General features: G+C 43.9%; 1 protein-coding gene and 1 long non-coding RNA gene across 2 annotated transcripts; both read right to left on the bottom strand.

The window, feature by feature from the left end:
• Nucleotides 1-545: 545 nt before the first annotated feature.
• Nucleotides 546-1,529, bottom strand: LOC141933959 (olfactory receptor 5J3-like). Its single transcript, XM_074849101.1, has one exon. The coding sequence runs from the start codon at nucleotides 1,527-1,529 to the stop codon at nucleotides 546-548; it is 984 nt and encodes a 327-aa protein (XP_074705202.1).
• Nucleotides 1,530-15,274: 13,745 nt separating this feature from the next.
• Nucleotides 15,275-16,968, bottom strand: LOC141934284 (uncharacterized). Its single transcript, XR_012626300.1, has 3 exons — nucleotides 16,886-16,968; nucleotides 16,157-16,282; nucleotides 15,275-15,393 (listed from the first exon to the last, which is right to left on the bottom strand). It is a non-coding gene; the product is annotated as an uncharacterized LOC141934284 (long non-coding RNA).
• Nucleotides 16,969-24,947: the final 7,979 nt, after the last annotated feature.

Raw genomic sequence — 24,947 nt, 5'->3', positions numbered from 1 at the left:
ACATAACTATCATGTAGGGAATCCTGACTGAAGTTGTGGCGTCTATCTAATGCAAGCCTAGTGGAGCTGCCTTGCTAGAACTTAAGCTCAACTGGCATAAATGAACCCAAAAAACCTAATTCAGTTTTAGACTTCTACACAGCAAGTATCTAAAATTAGAGATCTATTCTGCTACCTTCATCTTCTAAATAGAAAACACCCTGAACAAAAATGCCTGTAAGTATTCTCAAAGGACTTGTCTGACACTCTATAGTTGCAGAGGTCACAACATGAGATTAGATGTGGGGCACTACTATGTTACAAAGCATATTGCCATTGAAATAGTGACTGTCACCATCTGAAAAGTTAGTTCCTAAGGACTGCTCAGTGACACATCCTTCACGTAGGGGGTGAGGTAAAATAGGGAGTCCTGAAACAGGAAGGGGGAGTGACTATTCTCTTTCACAACAGACACATGCAGCAAGATGCAGTCTTAGATATTGATCCTTTTCCTTTCCCTTTGTTGGGCAGGACTAACCTACTTGCATATTCTCTTTCAACAGTTCTCAGGTTCTCTCAGTCCTGCTTGGACTCCTGAATCTCTGTGGTACACATGGAGAGTAATATAGCTTTACTACTGTTCTTCGAAGGGCTTCTTTGACTTCCTTGTTCCTCAGGCTATAAATCATAGGGTTCAGCATGGGAATTACCAGACTATAAAACACAGAGATGATCTTGTCATGCTCCACAGAGTATTTTGAACTGGGCCGTAAGTACATGAAGGAGCCTGTCCCATAGAACATGGTGACAGCAGTCAGGTGGGAGGCACAGGTGGAGAAGGCTTTACATCTGCCCTTGGCGGATTTAATCTTGCAGATGGTAACCCCAATGCAGATGTAAGAGACGAGAATGAGGAGCATGGTTGAGATGACGAGAACAGTAGCACAGGTGAAATGGACCAGGTCAGTGATGTAAGTGTCAGAGCAGGAGAGCTTCAGGATGGGAGGCATATCACAGAAGAAATGATTGATGATGTTGGAATTGCAGAAGGACAGGTGGAATATAAATAATGTCTGAATAGTTGCATTCATGCAGCTCATGAAGTAGGAGCCACACACAAGGAGCACACAGAACCTCTTGGACATAATGACAGGGTAGAGCAAGGGGTTGCAGATGGCTATAAACCGGTCATATGCCATCACGGCCAGGAGGTAGCACTCTCCTGTCACTGCAATGCAGAATAGGAAGAGCTGAGCTGTGCATGCTGTGTAGGATATGACTTTTCTCTCAGCCACAAAGGTCATGAGTGTGCTAGGTATAATGATCGTGGAGTAGCTGACATCTAGGAATGAAAGGCTGCTGATGAAGAAGTACATGGGGGTGTGAAGCTTGGGGTCAATCCGGATGAGCACAATCATCCCCAGATTTCCCACTAGGGTCAACAGGTAGATCAGTAGGAACACCATGAAGAGAAGGACCTGCAACTTCAGGTTGTCTGTGAATCCCAACAAGATAAACTCAGTCACCACAGTGTGATTCCTTTCTGCCATCTATCATAGGTGGGAAAGCCAAGATTACACTGCAGACAACAAGGCAAACAGAGGCTGACTGTCAGTGGGTCAAACTAGCTCTCATCAGGCTGATCTACAATGAAGGTATAATTTTCTGTATCTCCCTATTCATGTTTTTCAGGTTCTGAACTCAAATAATTTCACAGGCGTTTCCTGCCTCTCAAAGGCTTGTATTCTTTCTGTGTACTCTGAAGGAGCACAGGTTAACAAATCACACATTCCTGCAGGTCTCACTACCTCTCCCTTCCCAAACACTTAGCTTAACTTCTAAGGTGCACAGCAGGCACTAACTCCATAATATTTGTTTCACCTCACCTATTTTAGATATCTACTTAAACATGACTTGAAAAGCTTGACTTTCCCATTTTATATAGACATCATCTGGATAAACAACTTTGTGCACTGTTGGGTAAACACATGTTAAGTTAAGAAAATCTCTCAGAAAGAATAATAGAAGAATTGGGGCCAGAATTGTGTACTTTATCACTATGACAAAATGGTATTTTGGAGCAGAAGGCCAAAGCTAGGGGTTTGGAAAAGCTCAACTATAAATATTAATGGCATTTCAAGCTGAAAGGGAGCAGGGCTTCTGCTCTGCTGTTGCTTCCATAAATCTGAGAATAGAATGAGAATTATAATCAGTTGAATTCTCAGGCATAGTCTGCTTATGAAGTTTAAAAATAACCTTTCTGTTCCCAAGAATAAAAAGTTAAAAAGATACCTTGGAAGAACTGATCTTGTCCATTTCCCTTTTCCAAGGAAGAATGAACTCTACTTTGCTTGAAACATTGGACATTGTTCTTTAAAATCTCCAGTACCATAGATTTCCCATGGTCCCTAGTCACCTTTGTTTCTTCTTAAAAAGTTAATGTTATTCAGTTTTCTCTTAAAAATTTACCCAAAATCTCCCATTGTAATTTAACTGAAAAACCTTCTGTGTCCCTTCTCCCATTGTGGGCAAAAGAAACCACTTTTCCCCTTCCACAATTTCATAGAATCATAAAATCATCAAGTTGGAAGCGACCCATAAGGGTCCAACTCCCTGCTCCTCACAGAACTACCTAAATCTAAACCATACAACTAAGAGTGTTGTCCAGATACTCCTTGAATTTATGCATTTTTCCACCATCAGTTTTAACACAATGACCTTTTCAGTATGTTGCTTTTCCTAGACTGTCTCCTGTAGGGTGTTAGTTCATTTTGTAAACTGTTATCTTGAATCAAATATTTTTTTTCTGATGGCAAACATATCAAATATGTCAAACAGAACCTTAGCAAGATGAGAAAATTACTGCTTAGAAAGCCAGCAAACCCAGGTCCTGAAATCTCAAAAAAAAAAAAAAAAAAAAAAAAATCAGAGATTTTCAAGAATACCTGTATTGTTCCACTGTGAGGGAGGGAAGTGAGAATTCTTCCTCCCTCCCCAGTAGAACAAAGGTATAAATATGTCTAATATATGCATTTGTAGTAATCACAGAAATTTTAATTCCATCCCTGTTCTTACCTTACCACTCACATCTTAGCATCCTGGGTGCATTAGTGTTTCTTCTCTTGTCAGTGTGAAAGAAACAAGAAGGAGGAAAACATTCTGTTAATGCAGATTTGACCGCAAGGTGTATATTCTCTAGTAGCTCTAAATAAGAACTAATTTTGATTTTCCAAAGGCAGAAAGAAAGAGGTGCTGTATCTCTAACAGAGTCAGAGAGAGGAAGATCTCTTGCACCTTATCACAAGTAGGTATTTTCGCAGATACCATGCCCATCCATATACTTTTAGGTATAGAATTCCTGACGGGCCACAGAGTCTGAACCTGAGACAAGGCACAACGGGACCATTAAAATATCCTTTTTATTCCCGGTGGAGATAGCTAGTCCTCTCTCTTCCTGCAATTAGACAGATGGACTTTATTTCTCTCAGTTTTAAAGAGAACTTTTTTTTTTTTTTTGGCCATGTGATCCTTTGTGTTATTTTTCTTGTTTTATTCTGCTACTTAGTAAACTAGGACTATAAAATCATGGACTATAAAAACACTTTCCATATTGGGAAGGGAACCACAAGCAATGAGATAAAGTTTTTTCTGTTCAGCAAGGATGAAGGCTCTTCTCCCAAAACTTCTCTGAAGCTGACCAGTAATTTCAGCCCCACTAATTTGTCATGGTCTGGTGCTCCAGGATGGGTGAATTAAATCACTTGGGAAGTGACACTTAGTTTCATGTTCTGAGAAGCCTGTTTCTCAAGTGGTTGTTGACATCAGTCAGATCATTCAACCTGTTCTGAAACACACTAAAGACATAAGAAGCAGATTTGAGTCACTACATCAAACACTTCTAATCTCTGCACTGAGGCCCTCAAACTGTGGAATACTTCAACAAATTCATATAATTCAAGCCAGAAACTAATATGTTTCTAAGATACTTCAGCTAAACCAAATATATCTTTGTCAAGGCTTTTTCTTATGCACCAAGGAATATGATAATGTGTAAGCAAATAAAATGTCTTTGCTACTTCTACAGAACTATACCAAGTGATAATGCTGCCTTTTAACCAGTTGTATCGAAGCTGCAATGTTTTCAAATTCTCAGAAAAATCACACTGAAATAAAACACTTCTGTCATTTCTTTGTAAAATCATAGAATCATAGAACGGTTTGTGTTGGAAGGCACCTTTAAAGAGCGTCTAGTCCAATGTTCCTGCTGTGGACAAGGACATCTTTTACTAGAGCAGATTGCTCAAAGCTCCATCCAACCTGGTCTTGAACACTTCCAATCATGTGGCATCCACAACTTCTCTGGGCAGCCTGTTCCAGTGCCTCACCACTCTCACTGTAAAAAAAATTCTTCCTTATATCCAATCTAGATCTACCCTCTTTCAGTTTAAAACTGTTGCCCCTTATCCTGTCACTACAGCCCTTGGTTGCAGCAATAATGTCTCCCCAGAGCCCTCTCTTCTCCAGGCTGAACAACCCCTACTCTCTCAAGCCTTTCTTTATAGGAGAGGTTTTCCAGCCCTCAGATAATTTTTATGGTCCTCCTCTGGACCTGCTCTTTCTTCAGTCCATGTCTTTTTTGTACTGGGGACCCCAGAACAGGACACAGTACTCCAGGTGGGGTCTCACAAGAGCAAAGTAGAGTGGAAGAACCACCTCCTTTGAACTGTTGGCCATGCTTCTTTTGATGCAGCTCAGTATATGGTTGTCTTTCTGGGCTGTGAGTGGACATTGCTGGCTCATATCTGATTTGTCACTGACCAGTATCCCCAAGTCTTTCTTCACAGGGCTGCTCTCAATCCATTCATACCCTAGTCTGTACCCCAACCCAGGTGCAGGACCTTGAACTTTGCTTTGTTGAGCTTTATGAGGTTTGCACGAGCTCACTTAGGTCTGACAAGGTCCTTCTGGATGGCATCCCTTCCCTCTAGCAAATCAACTGCACCACTCAGCTTGGTGTCATCTAGAAACTTTCTGAGGGTGCACCTAACCCCACTGTCTATGTCCTTGATAAAGATATTAAATAGTATTGGTCCCAGTACGGACCCTTGAGGGTCACTGCTCGCTAATGGTTTCCACTTTGATGTTGAGCAATTCACTGTAACTCTTTGGACATGGCCATCCAGCCAATTCCATATCAATCTCACAGTCCATCCATCAAACCCATACCTCTCCAATTTAGCAACAAGTTCTGGGGGACTGTATCAAAGGCCTCACAAAAGTCCACGTAGATGACAGCATTAGCTCTTCCCTTGTCTACTGATGCAGTCACTTCATCATAGAAGGTCACTAGATTAGTCAGGTATGATATGTCCTTGGTGAAGCCATGTTGGCTGTTTCTTAATTGGGCAAATCTTAGCTCTGAAGTCACTGTTCAGGAAATAATACACTCAGTCCAATAGTAATAAGTTTCCAGTCAAGGCTGTTTCTTGATTTCCCTGGGTCAGTCAATATTAAAGTCAGTATTAAATAGTTAAGCATTCTTTGACACTGCTAGGCATGTGCCCAGTTACCAGTCATAAAATAAAGAATTCTGTGAAAATTATATTTCTTGGCAATGCCTCTGAATGAAGTCCTTTTGACTTCCCCTATCAGGATAATTTCCTTTATATTCTTCAGCAATTCTTTTGATGTTTTCTGTTTCCAATTTTGAACAATCTGCTCTTGTTTACTTTGAAAATTTTTCAGGCCAGCATCTGTTTCACACACTCCCACTTGGTTTGTTTAATGTATAAAACCTCAATAGCTGAAGTTTCACAGTGGAAAGTCACTTTGTAGACAAGGATTACATTTAGCAATCTCTCTCCCTCCAGGTCACAACAATGTTGCTATTGCAAATCTTCCTCTTTCTGCAGTTCTTATCTTCATTCACCTTTTTTTCACATCATAACTGGAAGGGCACCAAGTTGATTTGCTTATACTTCTAAGATTTTTCAGTAATTACATGACAGTGAAATGTAGAGTGACAGTCTGCAGATGTTTCAACCCTGGCTTTGCCATTGTGGTATTTAGCCCAATCCTTGCAGGCATCTTCAAAAAGATTTCTCATTACCTTGTTAGTAAGAAACATACAAAGATTGGACACATATTTTTCCTCTGATGTCCTCTGTACCACCTGGAATCACACATTTTGTCTTAAATTCAGGACAACACTCATCATTAGCATTGTCAGTAGTTGTCAGAGCTGCAAACTTTTTTCAATCAGTTAAACACTGAGTTTTTGTCACTTGTTTCAGATTTTTTAAAAGTAATACTTTGTGATTTGCCTTTATTTTATACTCTTCCCTCTATAGAACTTTTTTTTCCATTTAGCAAAGTTACCCTTTTACCAACAGCTGAAGTAGACCTGAATATGAAGTTCTTCAACACTTTTCTCACCTTCCATCTTAGGAGTTAATGATTTTTTTTGTACTGGGAGAGGCCACTCTTAGTGCAAGGTGTTTATGCGCATTTCTTGAATGCCTGCTCCCCTTTGAGTATTTAATTCTTCCCCCACTATGCTTTTGGGGTTATGACATACCATGATATTTCTCGTTAGTGCAAAACAGGAAGATCACTCAGCAACTACTGTCACGGGCAAAATAGACTTGACTTGGGGAAATTAATTTAATTTATTACCAGTCAAATCAGAGTAGGGCAATGAGAAATAAAATCCAGATTTTAAAAATACCTTCCCCCTATCCCTCCTTTCTTTCTGATTTCTCTACCTCCTCTCTCCAAGCAGCACAAGGGGGATGGGGAATTGGGGTTGTCATCGGTTCATCACACATTGTCCCTGCTGCTCCTTCCTCTTCACACTCTTCCCCTGCTCCAGCATGGGGTGTCCCCCATGGGAGACAGTCCTCCACAAACTCCTTCAACATGGGTCCTTCCCACAAGCTGCAGTTCTTCACAAACTGCTCCAGCGTGGATCCTTTCCACGGGGTGCAATTGTTCAGGAACAGACTGCTCCAGCATGGGCTCCCCATAGAGTCACAAGTCCTGCCAGCAAACCTGCTCCAGTGTGGGCCCATCTCCACAGGATCACAACTTTCTTCAGGTGCATCCTCCTGCTCCAGTGTGGGCTCCTCCATGGGTGCAGGTGGATATCTGCTCCACCATGAACCTCCATGGGCTGCAGGGGGACAGCCTGCCTCACCATGGTCTGCACCATGGGCTGCAGGGGCATCTCTGCTCTGGTGCCTGGAGCACCTTCTCCTCCTCCTCCTTCTGCACTGACCTTGGTGTCTGCAGAGTTGTTTCTCTCAAATATTTTCACTCCTCTCTTCCAGCTGCTGTTGCACAGCAGTTATTTTCCCCCTTCTTAAATATGTCATCCCACTGTCACTGATTGGCTCAGCTTTGGCCAGCTTTTCAAATATTTTATGTGGATGCCACCTTAACAGGGATCAGCCCAAGGTTTCTGCTTGAAGAACACAGTTGCCAATCTGCTGAGTAAATAAGGGGTTTATTTATCCGACATGCAGGGCAGCTCAAGCTGGGTGCCTCCAAGGAGGGACCCCCCTACTGCAGATCACGGAACCCAATTATACCCTTACAGATGGTTTTCCCAGAACGTATGACCCATTACCTGATCCCCAATGTCACCAAAGGGAATAAAAGAACTTATCGACACCCACATGATGTAGATAAGCAGACACTCCTTTATTAATGGCCGGGTGCATAGGGGAGTCATCTCACCAACAACGCACGCCTAACTCGTGTAGCATGGTGATTATATAGGGTATAATGATGCATAGTAAACAGATTCTTATCTGATATTGATACATAGTCAGATTCTTATACATAGTCATATCAATTCTTGTAATTAATCCTCTCTCTGCAGCATGGCTCAGAGATACCACAGGCCAGAGAAAATGAAGCAACCAGTATGTGTCCCTGTGGCTCACAGACAAGAGAAGACAACTCGATCCCTAAAGCTGCAGCACTGCAAATATCAGTTAACGAAAGGGGCTGGAAATATAGAGCCCTTGGTCAGCAAGAGCCAAGCTCATGACTCTTCTAGCCTGTCTCCCCTTTCTCAGTCAACCTTACATGCTGAGCCTTGGTCTCCCTTTTGAGGTTTGTGGGAGGCAAACCTTCACTCCTCTTCTCCTCTGGCTAATTAAGCCTGGCCCCAGTCCCCAGCTGCTTTTAATGAATCCAGTTAGTGCATGTGACTTTAAATCTAAAGGCCCAAGTAGGCACTCTCAGACTCTTTACAGCATTGGGCTTTTCTTGTTCCTCTGTATCTCCTCCCCGAAGAGTGGGGCTTTAGGGTTAGATTCTTCAGAAGGTGTCTGACTGTTTATCAGACTGCTGTTTTTCTGCTCGTGGATACTGAGACAGAGTTCACTGATTGTCAGCTTGTGAGCAGGTGCTCTGGAAGCAAGGATTAACTGAACAGCAGCACCAGTGCTGGAGAGCAACCATCACAGACTGTATCTCCCTCCTCTTCTGGCCACTCTATCCTCTTCTTATTTGCATAGTTGTTTGCCATTAACTGTCCTGTAGTAGGAAAGGAAAAACTATCCATTCCTTGTGTGTCTCTTTGTGTGTGTGTGTGTGTGTGTGTGAGAGAGTGTCAGGTTTATTTGGAGAACTTCTCCAGTACAAGAGAAAAAGAAGGCACAGACTGAGTCTGCAATGAAATGTCTCTGCTGCAAACCAATCTATAATGCCATCAGAGAAGACAACATTTAGCATTGTTTATCTTTTTTAAAAAGCTAACAAACAAAAAACCAACAAACCCTTGCACACAAAAGCCGGAGTATAACTCTTTAGGAAGTATACCTAGCTGTTTTATCAAACAGTCTGGTGCCAGAGAATCAGAGCTGAACACATGCTGCTGAAGAGCTATATAACAGACTTGATTTCAGCCTTCTCGTTTTGATCTGTTCCTGTGTTCTTGCCTTCTCCTACCAAATGAAAAACAATTTATATGCATACTATAATTCTTATTCACCATCCCTTTTATATCCAACATCTTCAGTGTATTCCTTAGTTATTGAGTGTGTAAAAATTTAAAGCTTGCAGCCTCATCTGACAGTTTTGGCAGCAACACTGTTTAGCTGCTACAAACCTTTCTCATTCATGCTTTGATATGTATGAGTATATGGCTATGCATGCAAAGTATTAGGATTTCAAAATATACACATAATTGGTAGTACAGTCCTGTATCAGAAGCAGCAGTGTATTAGTGACTGAACAGTAATCTGAGACTTGGAGTCTCAGTGCCTGGACTAATGTATCCACTTCTAGGGTCCCCAGTAGACGATATGGACCTGTTAGAGTGTGTCTAGAGCAGGGCCGGGAAATGAGCTGAATAATGTGAGGACTGGCAGAGATGGGGTGGCTCAATCTGCACACGAGAAGGCTCCAGGGAAACCATACTTTCAATACTTAAAGGGAGCTTATAAGAAAGATGGAGAGAGACCTTTTATCAGGGAGGGTAGGGACAGGAAAAAGGGCAGTGGTTCTAAATTGAAAGAGGGGAGATTTAGATTAGATCTAAGGAAGAAATTCTTCCCTGTGAGGGTGGTGAGGCCCTGGCACAGGTTGCCCAGAGAAGCTGTGGCTGCCCCCTCCCTGGAAGGGTTCAAAGCCAGGTTGGACGGGGCTTTGGGCAACCTGGGCTAGTGGAAGGTGTCCCTGCCCGTGGCAGGGGGTGGGACTGGATGATCTTTAAGGTCCCTTCCAACCCAAACCATCCTATGATCTCCATCCAGCACTTGCTTCTGGAAAGAGAATTTAGGGAAATTCCTAATCCACATTTGTATGATACAGCCTTTTGTCCTGGTTTTGGCTGTGGAAATTTTTTTTCTTAGTAGCTGGAATAGTGCTGTGTTTTGGATGCGATTTGGTATGAGATGAATGCTGATAACACACTGATGTTTACAGTTGTTACTAAGAGATCAAGGTCTCTCCAACTCCCACTGTCCTGTCCATATGCAGCTACTCAAGAAGCTGGGAGGGGGCACAGCCAGAGCACCAGACTCAAATTAGCCAAGGAAATATTCCATATCATGTAACGTCATGCTCAGGATAAAAAGGAGGGGCCCCCTGTAAGGAGGGGAGTTCTCTCTTGCTTCTGGGAGTGCTATTGCAAGATCTGTTTTTTTCAGAGGCTGGTTATCAGTTGGTGGGTGGTGAACAATTGCATTGTGCATTACCCATTTGTACTTTCTATTACTGTTATTGTTTTATTTTATTACAATTACTAGCTACGAGTCTCCCTTTCTTCCTTCCCTGGGCAGGGGGAGCGTGAGTGACCAGCTACATGGGGTTTGGCTGCCAGCCGAGTTCTAACCGTGACATTCTGCCTTGGCTTTTCTACCTGTGGGTTCCAAAGGAGTGCTGGTCTCACAAAGTGATCCCAAAAGGTGATCACAGATTAAAGCTCTTCCTCAAGAGACTTTTGGACAGGCAAGCCAGCCGGCAGAGCTGCCCGAGTCTCTGGAAGGCCCCTCTGAGCTCTTCCTGGCCAGAGGCAGCACTGGGAGGAGGGACAGAGTGGGCTGCTGGTGCCCTTCAGGCAGCCTGGTCTCTGCTGGGCAGTTTTGGTGCTTCCTGAATTCTTCCTCCTCTCCAGCCTGCCAGAAGTCAGATGCCATGCTCCTCCCTCATCCAGGGTCATTATCTGCCACTGTCACCACCTCAGCGCCCCAAGTATTTGTCTGACAATGCATTTCTGGGGCACTGAAACCCTTCTCCTCCTCCTCCACCCTGCCGAGAGGTCATAGTCTGGTGTCCACACACCAGCCACAGCAATCACACCCTGATGCGGGGATCTGCTGCGCTCTCGCTGCCTCAGGCGAGTCTGTTCCTGAGCAGCCCTGGGTGCTGTGAACTGTGGGGCTGGAGTCTGTGGGACTGGGACCAACTGTGCTCCTGCTGAGGCTGTCCCAAAGCCTTGCTGATGTGGCTAATGCAGCAGGCTTTCTTCACAAGCCTCTCCACAAAAGCGTGCAAATCTTCTTGCACAGCATCTGCTCTCTTGTGGTGCTGCTTAGTTCAGCACAATGAGTTCCTGAAAGAGCATTAAAACCAAACCCAAAGCTACTATCTACAGAAAGAGCTCTGGGAAACAGATTGCTATGAACCCTTACCACTGGGCTCAGGGCAACATATAAATGGTGCTAGCTGTCAACAGCAGAAGAGGTAGTCATGGCGGTGGCAAGAAAGGTGAGGGGACTCACTGCTCTTCATCTTCAAGCATCCATTCGGGCATCAGAGTCAACTTTCCTCCAGAGATCCCACGGAGGGGACTGGCTGCCTCAAACCCTCCTCGTGCTGAGGAAGAACAGTTCATCTCCTGACCCCACACTTCTTCAAGCCCTACTCAATTCTCAGGTGTTCAGAAATAAAAACTCAAGCCTCCCCTCACCCCACTGCCTTGCTCTCAGACCTCAGATTCAAGTAAAGACATCCCCGACAACGAGATACCAGGTCTTCACAAGAGCTAAAAGCAGAACACAATACAGACTTCTCTGTCTTATTAAATGAGTATCAAAAAGAAGCTTCCAAGGAACATCTGAAGTAACAGCCCCCATCTGACTCTCCTTCCTTTTTCCTAATGTTTGTAATGTTTTGTGACTGGAATCTCTGCAGTTCTTAAAACCTGAGATCTTGAATTCAGACAGCTGTGCATCACAGCAATGATTCAGTCTGTGGCTGCAAAAGAGAGGCCTGTACTAGTGTCAGGATGCAGTCATTTGTTCTCAGGAAGTCATCTATTCAAACAGCCAGACCTACAACAGCATTGTCCTTCAAGGCCAAGAGACTAATAAACATGCACTTCCAACAAGCCATTTGTGTGTTGCACTTTTAAAATAAATCTTAATAGAGCAATAGCCATCTTACTCAAGACAGATAAATGCAATTACGTCTATTACTACAGATCAGGAGAAACACTATTTTTAAATAGTGAAGGTCTGAAGAGTATTTGTCACTGGCAATGGCACATCAGTTACCGTGTCCCATGCAGATTTGATATTTTTGTCTGATTCTTTCATCACAACAACAGCACTTTCTTCATTTTGCTCTTGGTATGGGTCAAGAACCTGAAAAAAAACGAAGGACTTGGTTTTTTTCAGTGTTTTGTTTTGATGCATTTCTTGTGTACAGCAGACAGGAATTTCAGCACAGTAAGCCAGTTGAATAATGACATAGTAAGTAATGGCATTCAACTTTCCATCTTACAATATCATGTTCGTTACCATGCCAAGTTCTTTCTATAAGGAACAAAAAGGGTGGAGAAAGCTGAAGAGGTTGGTGACAGGACACATTTTGATTTGTTACAAATGAAGTATTAGGTTCATCATATAAAGTACTTGACAGCTCATCTTTGCAATCCACATTATTACTCTCAGAAGACACCACCTCACTCAGAGGTATGACCAATTCAGATTTTCAGTGTCACTTATTTTTAGCACCTCTATGCTTAGCCTTTCTAGAAAAAAGCTGTTACCAGTTATACTCACATGTGAAATCTACCAGCTATATAAACTGACCCAGGAATTTCTTCAGCCTAACACTACCGAAGAACACAGGTTAAAGTCAACAGATCTCAGGCTCCCATTAAAAAAAAAACAACAAACCAAAAACCAAAAATAGAGACATGCTTGTGTATCTGTTCGGGACAAGACAGACGAACAGTGCAATGCTCTACTAGAGCCTCACTTACATCCAGGATCAGCTGCAAGCCCCTCTTGGTCAGGTTAGGGCATATATGTACACACGCTCTTGGAAATACAACGTATGAGTAGGCTGGGTTGGTCAAGGAAGGAGAGATTTCCACCATCACCTCAATCCATCATGGCTCTGCATTGTCTGCACATGAACAAACAATGACAGGAAGGGGCAAAAATGCTGCACTGGCACATCAATAACAGACTGCAGAAAAAGTCACCAAGGAAAAGAAGACAGTCCTTCTAGCTGACTATTAGAAGTACTCACTCAGCAACAAAGACCAGAAATAATCAAAAATGTAGAGCTAAAGATTATAGCTGTATTGGAAGGCTACTAACCATAGGGAGAAACATGCCTGAAATTGTCTTTAGGCCACTGCAAAGCCTCACCAGGTAACAACCCTACCATTTACTAAATCATTACTTAGATTAGCAGTTCTGCAAATCATGCAACACCTATCTGGCCACAATAAAGCAATCAGCAGCCAGTCAGCAAACGTTATCTACATTTTAGAGTGTTTTCAATGAAATCAGGAGTCACAGCAGCCCATGAAAAGTGCTGACGTTTGAAACTCATCCATTCGTTTGGGAATCCAGATCTACATACAATCAAGCCACCATAGAACTACAGCTTTTATTTTCACAGTACCCACAAATTTACACAGATTGAAGGAGAACAAGACTAGAGTTAGAGAGGAAGTCAAAAGAACAAGCCAGGTTGTCTCTTGGTCAAGTCCCAACCTCACTCCACAGGCCCTAAATGAGGACTAGCCTAAATCAGCAAACAGGCTGTATCTACACACAGGACACGTTTAGTTTGCCCAGAACTTGAGCTCTCAAAGCACCCAGCTTCAGGCCTGACAGCTGTTAGGAGAGCCCAGAGCTTTTCCAGGGAGATACCACCACTTCAATCAACCACTTGGCTGGAACAGAACAAGGACTCGAAATGAGTGAGCTCCCCTGGAAACTGCTCATCTGAACAACGGCCAGCTCTGAAGCTCACCTATCCTGTACGAGGCACACAGGAACACAACCCACTGAGGATGCGGATAGAGAGCTGGAGCAAGAGATTTAGAAAGACCAGTAAAGAGAATGAAGGAGAGGGGATTCTCCTGGGGATAAGTGCATCGAGCCAGAACCAATGCAGAGTGCTTCACTAACGCAGAACTGCCGTCTTCTGTCTTTTGGCAGATCATTAACAATCCCACTCCATTTCCTTCTGTAAGGACTCACCAGTTATCTTCTTCAGAGGTTCTTTGCCAAATGCCCTCTCCGTGCAGTTCAGAAGGTCACTCAGAACATCCACCGTTTCAGACTGATTCTGTTTGATCACAAGCAGACAGTGAACACTCTGAATTCCCCACTACCAACAGCAACAGAAGGAACATACCCCAAATCTAAGGGCCTCTCTAAATAGCTACGGATATTAGAATCACCTACTACAACCCTTTTGCAGAAGAAAATATGAAACTAAGTAAAAATTGCTCCACTCAGCAGCAAATCAAGGACAAAATTAATGCTCAGGCCAAGCTTTGCCCCTGTTAAGTTGCTGTCTACAGTCAGTGTAAGAATCACAGTTTATTAGCTGCCAGTTGACCATTTTCAGAAGCCAGAGGCTGTGAAAGAGTGGATCTCTGAACACAAAGAAATCCTCCAGCTCAGTGCTCAGAAAGCCCAGCTATCAGCCCATCTTATACCACTCAAATACACTTCAGAGGTCTTACCCTGAAAAGATGAATGGCCATTAGCAGCAGAGGTTGCTGGAAAGCAATGACTTTGGCACTGTCTGATTTATTCTTCTCTTCTGCAGATTCTTCACAGACTGAAGAAAAGAATCCTTTTCAGTCTTTCAAATTACAACAGCGAGTCCTCTCTTACAATCGGACTAAGAACATGACCAAATCTATAGTCCTGTTTTCTGCACTTAACATTTAATTTCTTGAAATTGGACATACATATAGTACACAGTCTTTATCCAACAAGGGTATCTCACCCTGTGTGGCTTATAAAAAACTGTGCACTTGAGCACAGGCTGGATTCCTAACACCATAGCCAAGGCATAGACCTTTACGGAAAATCAAGCTCAGAAAACAGCACCAGAAAAGTCACACAGAATTTGGTACAGGCATTATTAGGAGAAAAGATTAGCAGAGTTACAGTCATGTTTGTGAGCAGGGCTGTGAGCAACAACAGAAAAGGACATGGCCACCTACACATAGTTAACACACAGAAGGAACAGGAAGAAAGGAACAGAGTGATAAGAAACAGAAAGGCATCCTGAAACCCAGCCACAGGTGCACAGGATACTCCCAGGGAAGAGACAGAACTGCCTCTGCCTGTGAAATGGCTCTGCTACAGCAGTCAGAACAGCAGCAGGAGGAAAGAATATACAATCTCTCTATTACTGGCCCAAAGAGAGACTAAGACCAGGGCTTCTCCACTTCCTCACACCACTAACCCCACACCCAGCTTCCCAAGCCTCTCACCTCTCCCAGGCATCCCTCTGCCTCTTGGTAAAAGGCTTCACAGCTCTGACACGCTCACTGGGAGCAGCTCGCTGGCATACTCAACAAGGAGAAAGATCCACAGCTTCCCATCTGCAGTCACACCATGGATGTGCTTCTCCCTCAAAGCTGCAGCCTTTGCTGTATCCCCCAAAACAGTCACGGTGTTTAAAATCTGAAATAACCTGCAAAGAAAAACAGCCAGCGTGTTCCTGCCTCAGGAATGCTTTCCACGATAATGCCCACTGGTAGAGCACTTTCATCCCAGAGCTCTGGTCACTCATTGCATCCCAGATTCACAGGGCCTAAGTTTCAACCCACATGTGTATCCACACACAGTAACATACAGCTCATTGTTCTGGTGTCCCCAAGCACACCCGCTGCCCCCAAGGACACTGACTATTATTCTCGGTTGTTTCCCATTCTGTGTCCCACCCTGTCCTCTGCTTTCCCTCTACTGAGGTTGGAGGACCAGCTCTGGCAACCACCTAAAAGCACCTATTATTATCAACTCCACCTCCCTCAGTACAGGGAGGATGCAGAGCCATCAGCAGTTCACATGCAGAGCAGACAGAAAGCCAACAGCCACCTGCACAACCCCACCACCTCTCTCAGAGGTTCCTCCACTTCTAGCTTGCAACAGAGGCAACGGAAATCTTATGAGAAAAAGCAGTCTGAGCTCAACTCTACACCTACCTGATCATCACACACATACTCAGCAGGTTTGGCATGCAAAATCATGTTTTTATTGGACAAAACCTAAGGATCTTTGGGAAATTCCTCTAGGATCCCCTTAAAAAAAAGCCATTCCCTGGTCCTGGAGACAAACAAATGCTCTGATAGCAGCTCACAATCCCAAACCTCTTGCCCTGCCATTCACAGGCTGATCTTATCCTCAGGAAAAAAAGATTAATTTCCAAGCTTAAAGCACGCAAGCAAAATCCTTACCCAAAGAAGTAGTTTTCTGCCACTGAATGAGCCTGTTCATCTAGGGGCTCTGATGGAAAGACATTTGTCTCACATGTTTGGGAAGTATTTTTCTTAGTCTCAAAGAAAGCATGGAATAAGCAAAACCTAGAACGGGCAGAAGCAAGAGCAAAATTAAGAGCCAGCTTGGTCACAACAAAGCAAAAACAGCCCATGCGTGCAAACCAAATAATGCCACATATTCGTCAATTTTTGTTCAAGCATGTCCAAGCACTGAGAAAAGTCACTACTTACAATAAGACCCTTTCCTCAAGCTACACAGGGTAAAGAAGAAAGAAGGATGATCAGGACTCCAGAAAAGTCAAATGTCAGCACCTGAGGCTACACAATACTCAGACTGTCAGATTTGGGTCATATTCTCCAGTATTTACAGATAAACATTATGATCTGATGCAAAGATTACAAACAGTATCTTCAAGCAGTCTAGGTAACCAGGAGCCTAAAATTTACTGCAAACAAATTGGACCAAGGCGATTTTCAGTGCCTGAACTACTTATGACAAGAGTTTGTCCAAGTCTGCAGAAGGTATTCTGAAACCAGAACCCGGTCTCGTATGTGATTTATGTTATGCAATATTTCCACTACTGCATTTGCTTAGTGTCATGGGGACAGCTTGCCTGGAATATTGCTACAGAGCTAAACAGAATTATTCCAAGCACATGTGGCATTAAGTCTTTAAATCATTCTCACCTGGAAATGTCCGTCACAAGGCTTGTCACGGAACTTTCAATGATATTAGCAAGTCAGCGGATGATCCATTTTCTTAATCGAACAATCTTATGTTGTGCTCTTTCAATAAGAAAGTGGACACAATCAGTAGCTTGAACACTATCCCACAAAATAAACACAACCCACACAATCCACTGCAGCAAGAGGTGACTTCCAGATATTTAGCGGCTTTTACAGTAAAGATGGCAAAGTTATGTAGTAAGAAAGCAACAGGCACATAAGAAGAGATATAATCTTCCCAAGTTTGCTTTTTACTATGCAAAAGACAGTCTATTTACCCCACTGAGGTTCTGCAGCTTACCAAAAAGCACTTCAAGAACTGCAGTGCTCAGTACAGTGAGGTTATAGGGGCACAAGTAACACACGGACATACTGTTTTAACAGCTTACATCATCTTTGGAAGAGGCCCCCGCAAGTAACCCAGTGCCCACAGCACCAAGTTGTGGGTATTCAGTGAGCAGCAGCACCAAGGAGGGCAGAAATTTCTCTTGGGAAGTTTTCCCAGCTAGAAATGGCTACAAATGCCTATCAAGGATATAAGTATTTACAGGCTACTTGTGAGGCATGGAAGTGGGTGCTTTGCTGTGGGCCAAGGAGACAAGAGCACTCCAGCCAGTTTAACAGTCAGATAAAAGGGATGCACGATTCCTGCAAAGACCTCAGAGTCTGCAGTGAGAAAAGCTGCCACTGGACATTTTTGCCAAAGCAGCTGTCAGGGCTAGAGAAAGGCTTCTTTGGTGACCCAGTCTGCTTTGGTCAGGCTGGCTGGTTCTCACCATGTGGGCTCCAACTGAACTGAATTTTGTCCCAGCAAAAGAACCAGATGCTGAGGCTAAACCTTCTGGGACAGAAGAAACAGAACAGGCAACAATGAGTTGGTAAACTCATGGCAAGGGCACCAGCAAACAGCTGTCCAAACCAGACTTCATGTGGGTAGCTGCTCTAACCACAGAAGAGGAAGGTCAATCATCTACACACTCACACATTCACATTTCCCTGCTTCTGTTTTTGCTGGTTACTTGAGAACTCTAAACAACAGTCAAAGTCTGGCCTGAGGAACATGTCTTTGAGCCAGTCAATGTATTTTTGCAATGCCACTGGCCATAGGTGTCTGACTACCCTGGAAGAGCTGGACAATGCTGGATAGCCCTGAGTGGTGAGAGAAGCTGATCATCACTGCCAGCTGCCTCTCCAGGTCACCACAGCTGTTCAGAAATTCATCTATATACCCTTCCATCTCTGAAGCAAATTTAAATCAGTCTGGAAGCTGAAAAACACGATTGAACAAGCAAGTTAGGAACCTCACAGAGTCTGAGTGTCTTTGTATGTACAAAATGACTTTACAGATTTGACTGCAGATTTGAAGTCACATGCCTGAACATTTGCCACAAGGCATACAGCAGAGGTCATCAATCTCACCTCATGGTCTTCCTCACATAGGAGCAACCACTGTAAGCAGCCACAAAATCTTGTCATGTATCAACTCCAACCCTTGGACCTGCACCTTCCCAAACAGTCACGCTTCAGTGGGCTGGACCACACACTGGCCAGTGCAGCTGGGCTCCTAGGCTGATCAGCTCTGATTCTGGGTGGAAGTCGAGGGTGTTTCTTACCTCATCTGCCTTAGACTTTCCCTCAATTTGGAAACTCCCCCACATCAATTCTGGTCTTGTCTAGCAGCCCTGGAGCCTGCTGACCTACAGTGGGTAGAACAAATCCACCTCCTCTCCCTGGTGGCTCTGAAGTGTTGAGGCTTTCTGAAAGGAGGGGGAGTTGAAATGTTCAACCTAGAACCCATATCCTGAGGTGCTGATGTTTTGTGCTAAATCGCATCCTCAGTCCTCCTGCTGATCCACAAGGCATACAGCTGGCAGGCTGCTGCCTTGGAACACCGTCCAGCAGCACGCAGACCACCAGGACATGCCCCATCTCACCACACATCCCATTTCCTTATGCTCTTTCAAAGCCCACAGTGTTCAATTCCACTCATTTGTTCTGAAAAAAAACAAAAGTTTAACAGTAGAAACCTCAAAGAGGGCAAGCTGTGGCTTCATACCAAAAATGGAATACAACTTTCATAAATAAACAAACCAACTCGTTTGGTGCAGTGTCACAATCAATACAGTGACCTGGCGGGAGCAGAAACAGTACTGACAATCTAGAGAACACTGTCCTCTTTATTTAAGAGGCTATAAATCCCTAACAAACTACAAATCCACCCAATTATAACATGAATACCCCTGCAAGAAATCTCACACAGAACACAATTTAGCAAGCTCCTTCTTCCACTGTTGGAGAACTCAATACTTGTACATCAGTATGAAAACTGGAAGAAAAATTCCAGGAGAGACTGCGCTAAACCATCTAATAACTCACAACCAGGGTTTCATAAATCATCTCTCAACAAAAGCAAATAGAGTACATCTGCTCCCCTGTTGAAAAAAAAGTGGATTCAGGAAGATAACTGTCAGTAAATATCAGACTCAAGCTCTGTCTAGTTCCATCTCCAACAGTGAGAATCCCATAAGAAAGTACAAGGTAACAGTATTTGCTTTCCAGAACAAACAACCCATGTCATGGAACAAAACAAAATAAATCCACAAAACCAACAACAACAACAAATTCAAACTAAGATCTTTTCTACTTCCTCATCATCAACAATATTAGAGGTTTCTCTTTCCATTTAGACAATCACTGTCTTCAGTTTGTATGCTTCAGACGGAAATGAAAATTAAAATAACAAATTCATTGATGCAAGTGGAAGAAACAGTGCAACAAGCATAAAAACCAAGAAACGGGAAAAACAACTAAGGCAGTAGATAAGCCCTGGAGAAAGTTGGTCCATGCAGGCCCCATGGTAAGCATTATCTTCAGAGCAAACCCACGTGTCTATCGGTGCTCTGATACTAGAACAGAAAGACCACAAAGCCCTATTCCTCCCAAGAGAGGGCAAAGATTTTTGGGCCCAAGTGAGGAGGAGTTTTGTTACCACAAAAAGCCAAGTCAAAGCCTGTTTTAATCAGTATTCTTCTTTTATTTTTCCTCCCTTTATTGCAGTGTTGTGGTGTTTGCCAGCTTCCCAGGAGGGAAGGAGGAAGAGGAGTTCCAAAAATCCAGTTCCGAAATAAAATTTGTGTCTAAGCCTCAGATGTGCTTATTGCCAGTCAGAGAGGGACCTGGGGGGGTTGATTGCCAGCCGGCTGAACAGGAGCCAGCAGTGTGCCCAGGTGGCCAAGAAGGCCAATGGTATCCTGGCTTGTATCAGCACTAGCGTGGCCAGCAGGGACAGGGAAGGGATCTTACCCCACTGGTGAGGCCGCCCCTCGATGAGTGGGTTCAGTTTTGGGCCCCTGTGAAGAATAGGGTGGTGATTCGTGTTAAAATATGATGACTTTGTTAAGAATTTGCCACGTACATAAGTTGAAGGAGATTTGTCATGGTTTTATTGTTGAAAGGGATTTGGAGGTTTTTTTCCTCAGTGACAGATGCTAAGCAGGTGGAAAATTACCGGCGGGACCCCTGTCCGAAGTCCCCAGCAACACCGGATTGTGCAGGTGAAATATGATTGGAGGAACCCTGCCAGGAGCCCCAGCAACACCAGAAAACCCGGGAAAGTTTAGGGGGCTCTGCTGATTGGAGGAATCCCTGCCAGGAGCCCCAGCAACACCAAAAAGCCCGGGGAAGTTTGAGGGACCCTGCTGCGCATGTGAAGGAGGGACTATAAAAGAGAGTGACGTAGCACCACCCGGTGCTCGTCGGTGCGGAGTGGGAAGCCCCCCCTGCCCCCCGGCGTGCCTAGTTTTTTTTTTGCTTGTTCTTATTGCAAATAAATTTATAAAGATATTTTCGCCTCTGCCTCGGCATTTATAACAATTTGGTGACCCCGACGTGATACTTCGGGACCCGTGGAGCGTTGGTTTTCAGGGGAGGCACGCCCCACCTTTTAGGTGGCCCCTGGACTCCAGTACTTCCTCGGACCGATAGTATCACGAACGGAAGGCAGTAAGAACAAGCAAAAGAAAAGCGAAATCCCCAGACGACGCTCCCCGGAAATTCCCCGCGAAGGATCCAGGCGAAGACCTCAGACTGTGAGTGACGCCTGGTGCGGGAGGGGTGATTTTCTGCCTGAGTGAGTGCGGTGTGACTGAGACGTGACAGTGTCACGAAGCGAGTGCGGAGCCCTTCTAGCCGCAGTTCCAGAGTCCCGTGAGGGGCCTGGCCGGCGAAGGGGCGAAGCGAAAGAAAGAAAGGGTTTGAAAGGACTCAGGCAAGGGTTTTCAGGATAGGCATTATCCTAGGGTTTACGGGATCAGTCTTATCTCAGGACGCCGGCAAAGACTATGGGCCAGAAAGGGAGTAAATCCCGCGGCTCGGGGAGCCCACGGAGAGGTTCCCAGAGAGGGAGCGATTTGCCCGATATTTCTCAGGACAGTCCCCTGGGTTGTATGCTAAAAAATTGGTATAATTGGCCTGAAACAAAAGGAAAAAGTAAAGAAAAAATGATTCAGTATTGCATGGTCGAGTGGACCAAAGAACCTATCAAATCTGATGATTTATTTTGGCCAAAATTTGGAACTACGGACGACTGGACATGTCAGGCATTAAATTCATATGTACGCAATAAAAAACCCTATAATCAAGAAGAATGTAACTATGCTCAGGTGTGGAGAGGTTCCCGAATAACATCAAAAATCCTATTACTAAAGAATAAAAACACTAATAAGAAAACTTTCAAAGAAAAAGAATGGGAGCCTTTAGAAAATCTTCCTCCTCCTCATGAGGGAAGCTCAGAGGATGAGGAACCAAAGCCTACCGCTCCTTCCCCTCCATCAACTAGCAGAACCAGCAACCAAGAAAAACAGAAACAAACAACAAATATTGGGGCAGAGGTTTGGGAAGGCGTTGGCGGCGGCGGGCGGCCCCTAGGACCGCGGCACGACCCCGCACCAGGACCCGGCCCCCCCGCGGCACCACAGGGAGGGGCCCGACGGCGGCTGCACCCCCGCGGGGGCTGCGCCGAGCGCTGCGGTCTGAGCGCGGTGCTGGAGGAGCCCGGCCGGGGAATAAAGCAGAGAGCGAGCAACAGATTTTACAAATATGTTCGGGGGTAGACCCGACCTCCCCGGTGGGAGAGGCTTTACTGAAAACTCAGTTCGTGGCCAAATCGTGGGGTGATACCAGAGAGAAATTAAAAAAGTTAGATGACTGGCAAGATCGGGGTCTGCAGGAGCTGTTGAGAGAAGCACAGAAGGTGTATGTTAGAAGGGATGAAGAAAAACAGAGAGTGAAGGCAAAAATACTTGTTGCAGCAGTCAGAGAAACTCAGCGGAGAGAGGAGAAGCCTCCGAGATCTCGCTCTAATGAATCACCTGGAGCGTTAGGTGGTGAAAAGAGAGGGACAGTAATTGGGGAAAACACATCAGCCTGCTATTATTGTGGAAAGAAGGGACATTTACAACGGAATTGTAGAAAGCGAGAGCGGGATGAAAGGATGTTTAAAGAAGAATAGGGGTGTCAGGGGCTCTATTTCCTGGGCACAAAGACATCAGAGGAGCCCTTGATAAAATTGAAATTAGGTCCCCAGGGAGAGGCGTTTGAGTTTTTAGTATATGTGGGTGCCGAAAAATCAACTGTGAAAAACATTCTGAGGGGATGTAAAGTGAAAAAAGAAACTGCTCTAGTAATGGGAGCTAAAGAGGAACCATTTAAAGTACCAGTTGTCGGGGATGTAGAAAAATAGAATCCCAACCCCGTATCGTTATAGGGGATTTACTGTTGCTACCAGAGGCTGAAAATAATCTTCTGGGAAGAGATTTAATTACGGAGTTAAAATTAATAATAATACAAGAAAAAGAACTAAAAATTTATACATTAACGGAAAAAGACAAACAACAAATAGATCCGAAGGTCTGGTATACAAAAGGAGAGACTGGAAAACTTGAAATAAAGCCTATTAAAATTAATTTAATTGATCCGGAGACACCAATTCGGATAAAACAATACCCCATTCCCCTAAAGGGTCGAGAGGGGTTGAAACAAATAATAGATGAATTACTAAGTAAAGGCACATTGGAACCTTGCATGTCTCCACATAATACACCTATTTTACCAGTTTTAAAATCAGACGGATCTTACAGATTGGTGCAAGATTTAAGGGCTCTGAATCAGCGAACTGTGGCTCGTTTCCCTGTGGTAGCAAACCCCTATATGCTACTTAACCAACTATCCCCTGACTATATTTGGTAAAGTAATGATTAAAACTTGGAAGGAGGAAAGCTTATCTTCTAGGTGGGAAGGACCATTCCTGGTATTGTTGACTACGGAGACAGCTGTAAGAACTGCTGAAAGAGGATGGACTCATATTTCCAGGGTGAAAGGACCAGTCACAGGTAAATCAGATTGGAAGATCTAGTCAGCACCTGGAGATTTGAAGCTTCAAATACAACAAAGCTAAAATAGAATTGGACTTACTGAAACAGACAGAGCGACGTCAACAGTAGTAAAGATCTTGAATTGTCCACATGAACCCTGTGTGTATGTATATATGTTAAAAAGTTGTAACATTCACAGGCTTTTTTTTTCGGTTTTAGACGGTTTTGCATGAAAACATAAGTCAGTTTGTATAGTTGGACAAAGAAACTGAAAGAAAAGGGAAGTAATAGAGTGAGGGAAAAGCTGAGAGTAAGTCCAAGTGAGGGCAAGACCGGATTGGCCTCCATTTTTGCTGTTAAGACGACACAAACCCGACCCTTGGCAGCAACCCAATGGGTCCAGGGATAAACAGAAAAATGTGCCATACCGGACCTCACTATGGCAACTGGCTTTTTCCCCTCATTTTGTGTGTTGGCCTCGTGATGGCTAAAAAGGGTCAAAACACTACCAGCTTATCTGACCCCTTTGAAGAGAATGAGTTTGTTCTGTTAGCAAAAACTATAAGTAAAACTTTCAATTTAAGTCATTGCTGGGTTTGTGGGGGACCTTTGGGATTGTCAAGTTGGCCGTGGGTTTCTGTGCCGCTTTCCCCATCACAAATTGTAAGTAACTATAGTGATGTTAATAATACTACCTGGGAAGATAGTGAAAAATGGCCAGTTCAATTCCCTAACAAGGGTAAATTTTGTCTGAACCGAACTCAGAAAGGAGGAGTTGATGTGGGAGAGAGTAAGTGTCAATGGACACTTACACATAAGTTAATTAACAAAGATAGAGGTATCTATATATGGTTGTGGCTTAATGATCAAGGATGCAGCAAAGGATTCAAGGGGTTCTGGTCAGACAAAAATGAAACTGAATATGCCCAACTACGAGGAAACAGTTTTTATAATTGAACTTGCGAATGGAAAAATGACACTGGGTCCTGGTATTGTACTATACGGATAAATAACAATTTAAACGATGTTTTCAGCCCTTTGGGTGACAAAAATACGACTTATTTTCAAACCCCAAGGACTGCAGAGGGGCCATTTGCCAAAGGTACGAAGGCCAAAAAAGGCCACTATTGGATATGTGGACATACTGCCTACAAACAATTGCCAATGAACTGGTCAGGAATTCGTTATATAGGGATTATCCGACCTCTTTTTTTCCTTCTTCCAGAGGCGGATGGCCCCCAATTAGGAATAAAATTAGGAAATAAGAGTATTACCCGTTGTAAGCGATCCATTGATTTCAAAATAGGTGGAACACAAAAGTGGGGGGAAAATGAGTGGCCTCCTGAGAGAATAATTAAACTCTATGGACCTGCCACCTGGAACCCTAATGAACCAATATCAGGGGCAAGAGAACCAATTTATAATTTGAATCGTATAATTAGACTGCAAGCAGTTTTAGAAATAATTACAAATAAAACTGCTAATGCTATAGATCTTTTAGCTCAACAGGCTCAGCAGATGCGCACTGCGATCCTCCAACATCGCATGGTCCTGGACTACCTGCTCGCTGAAGAGGGAGGGGTATGTGGAAAATTAAATGTCTCCAATTGTTACCTAGAAATAGATGATGTAAGAGAAGTGGTCCTTCAGTT

This window comes from Strix aluco, chromosome 24 (assembly GCF_031877795.1).
Source record: "Strix aluco isolate bStrAlu1 chromosome 24, bStrAlu1.hap1, whole genome shotgun sequence".
NCBI lineage: Eukaryota > Metazoa > Chordata > Aves > Strigiformes > Strigidae > Strix > Strix aluco.
The sequence above is the reverse complement of the archived record's forward strand: the minus strand, read 5'-3'. Positions and strand labels throughout refer to the sequence as shown.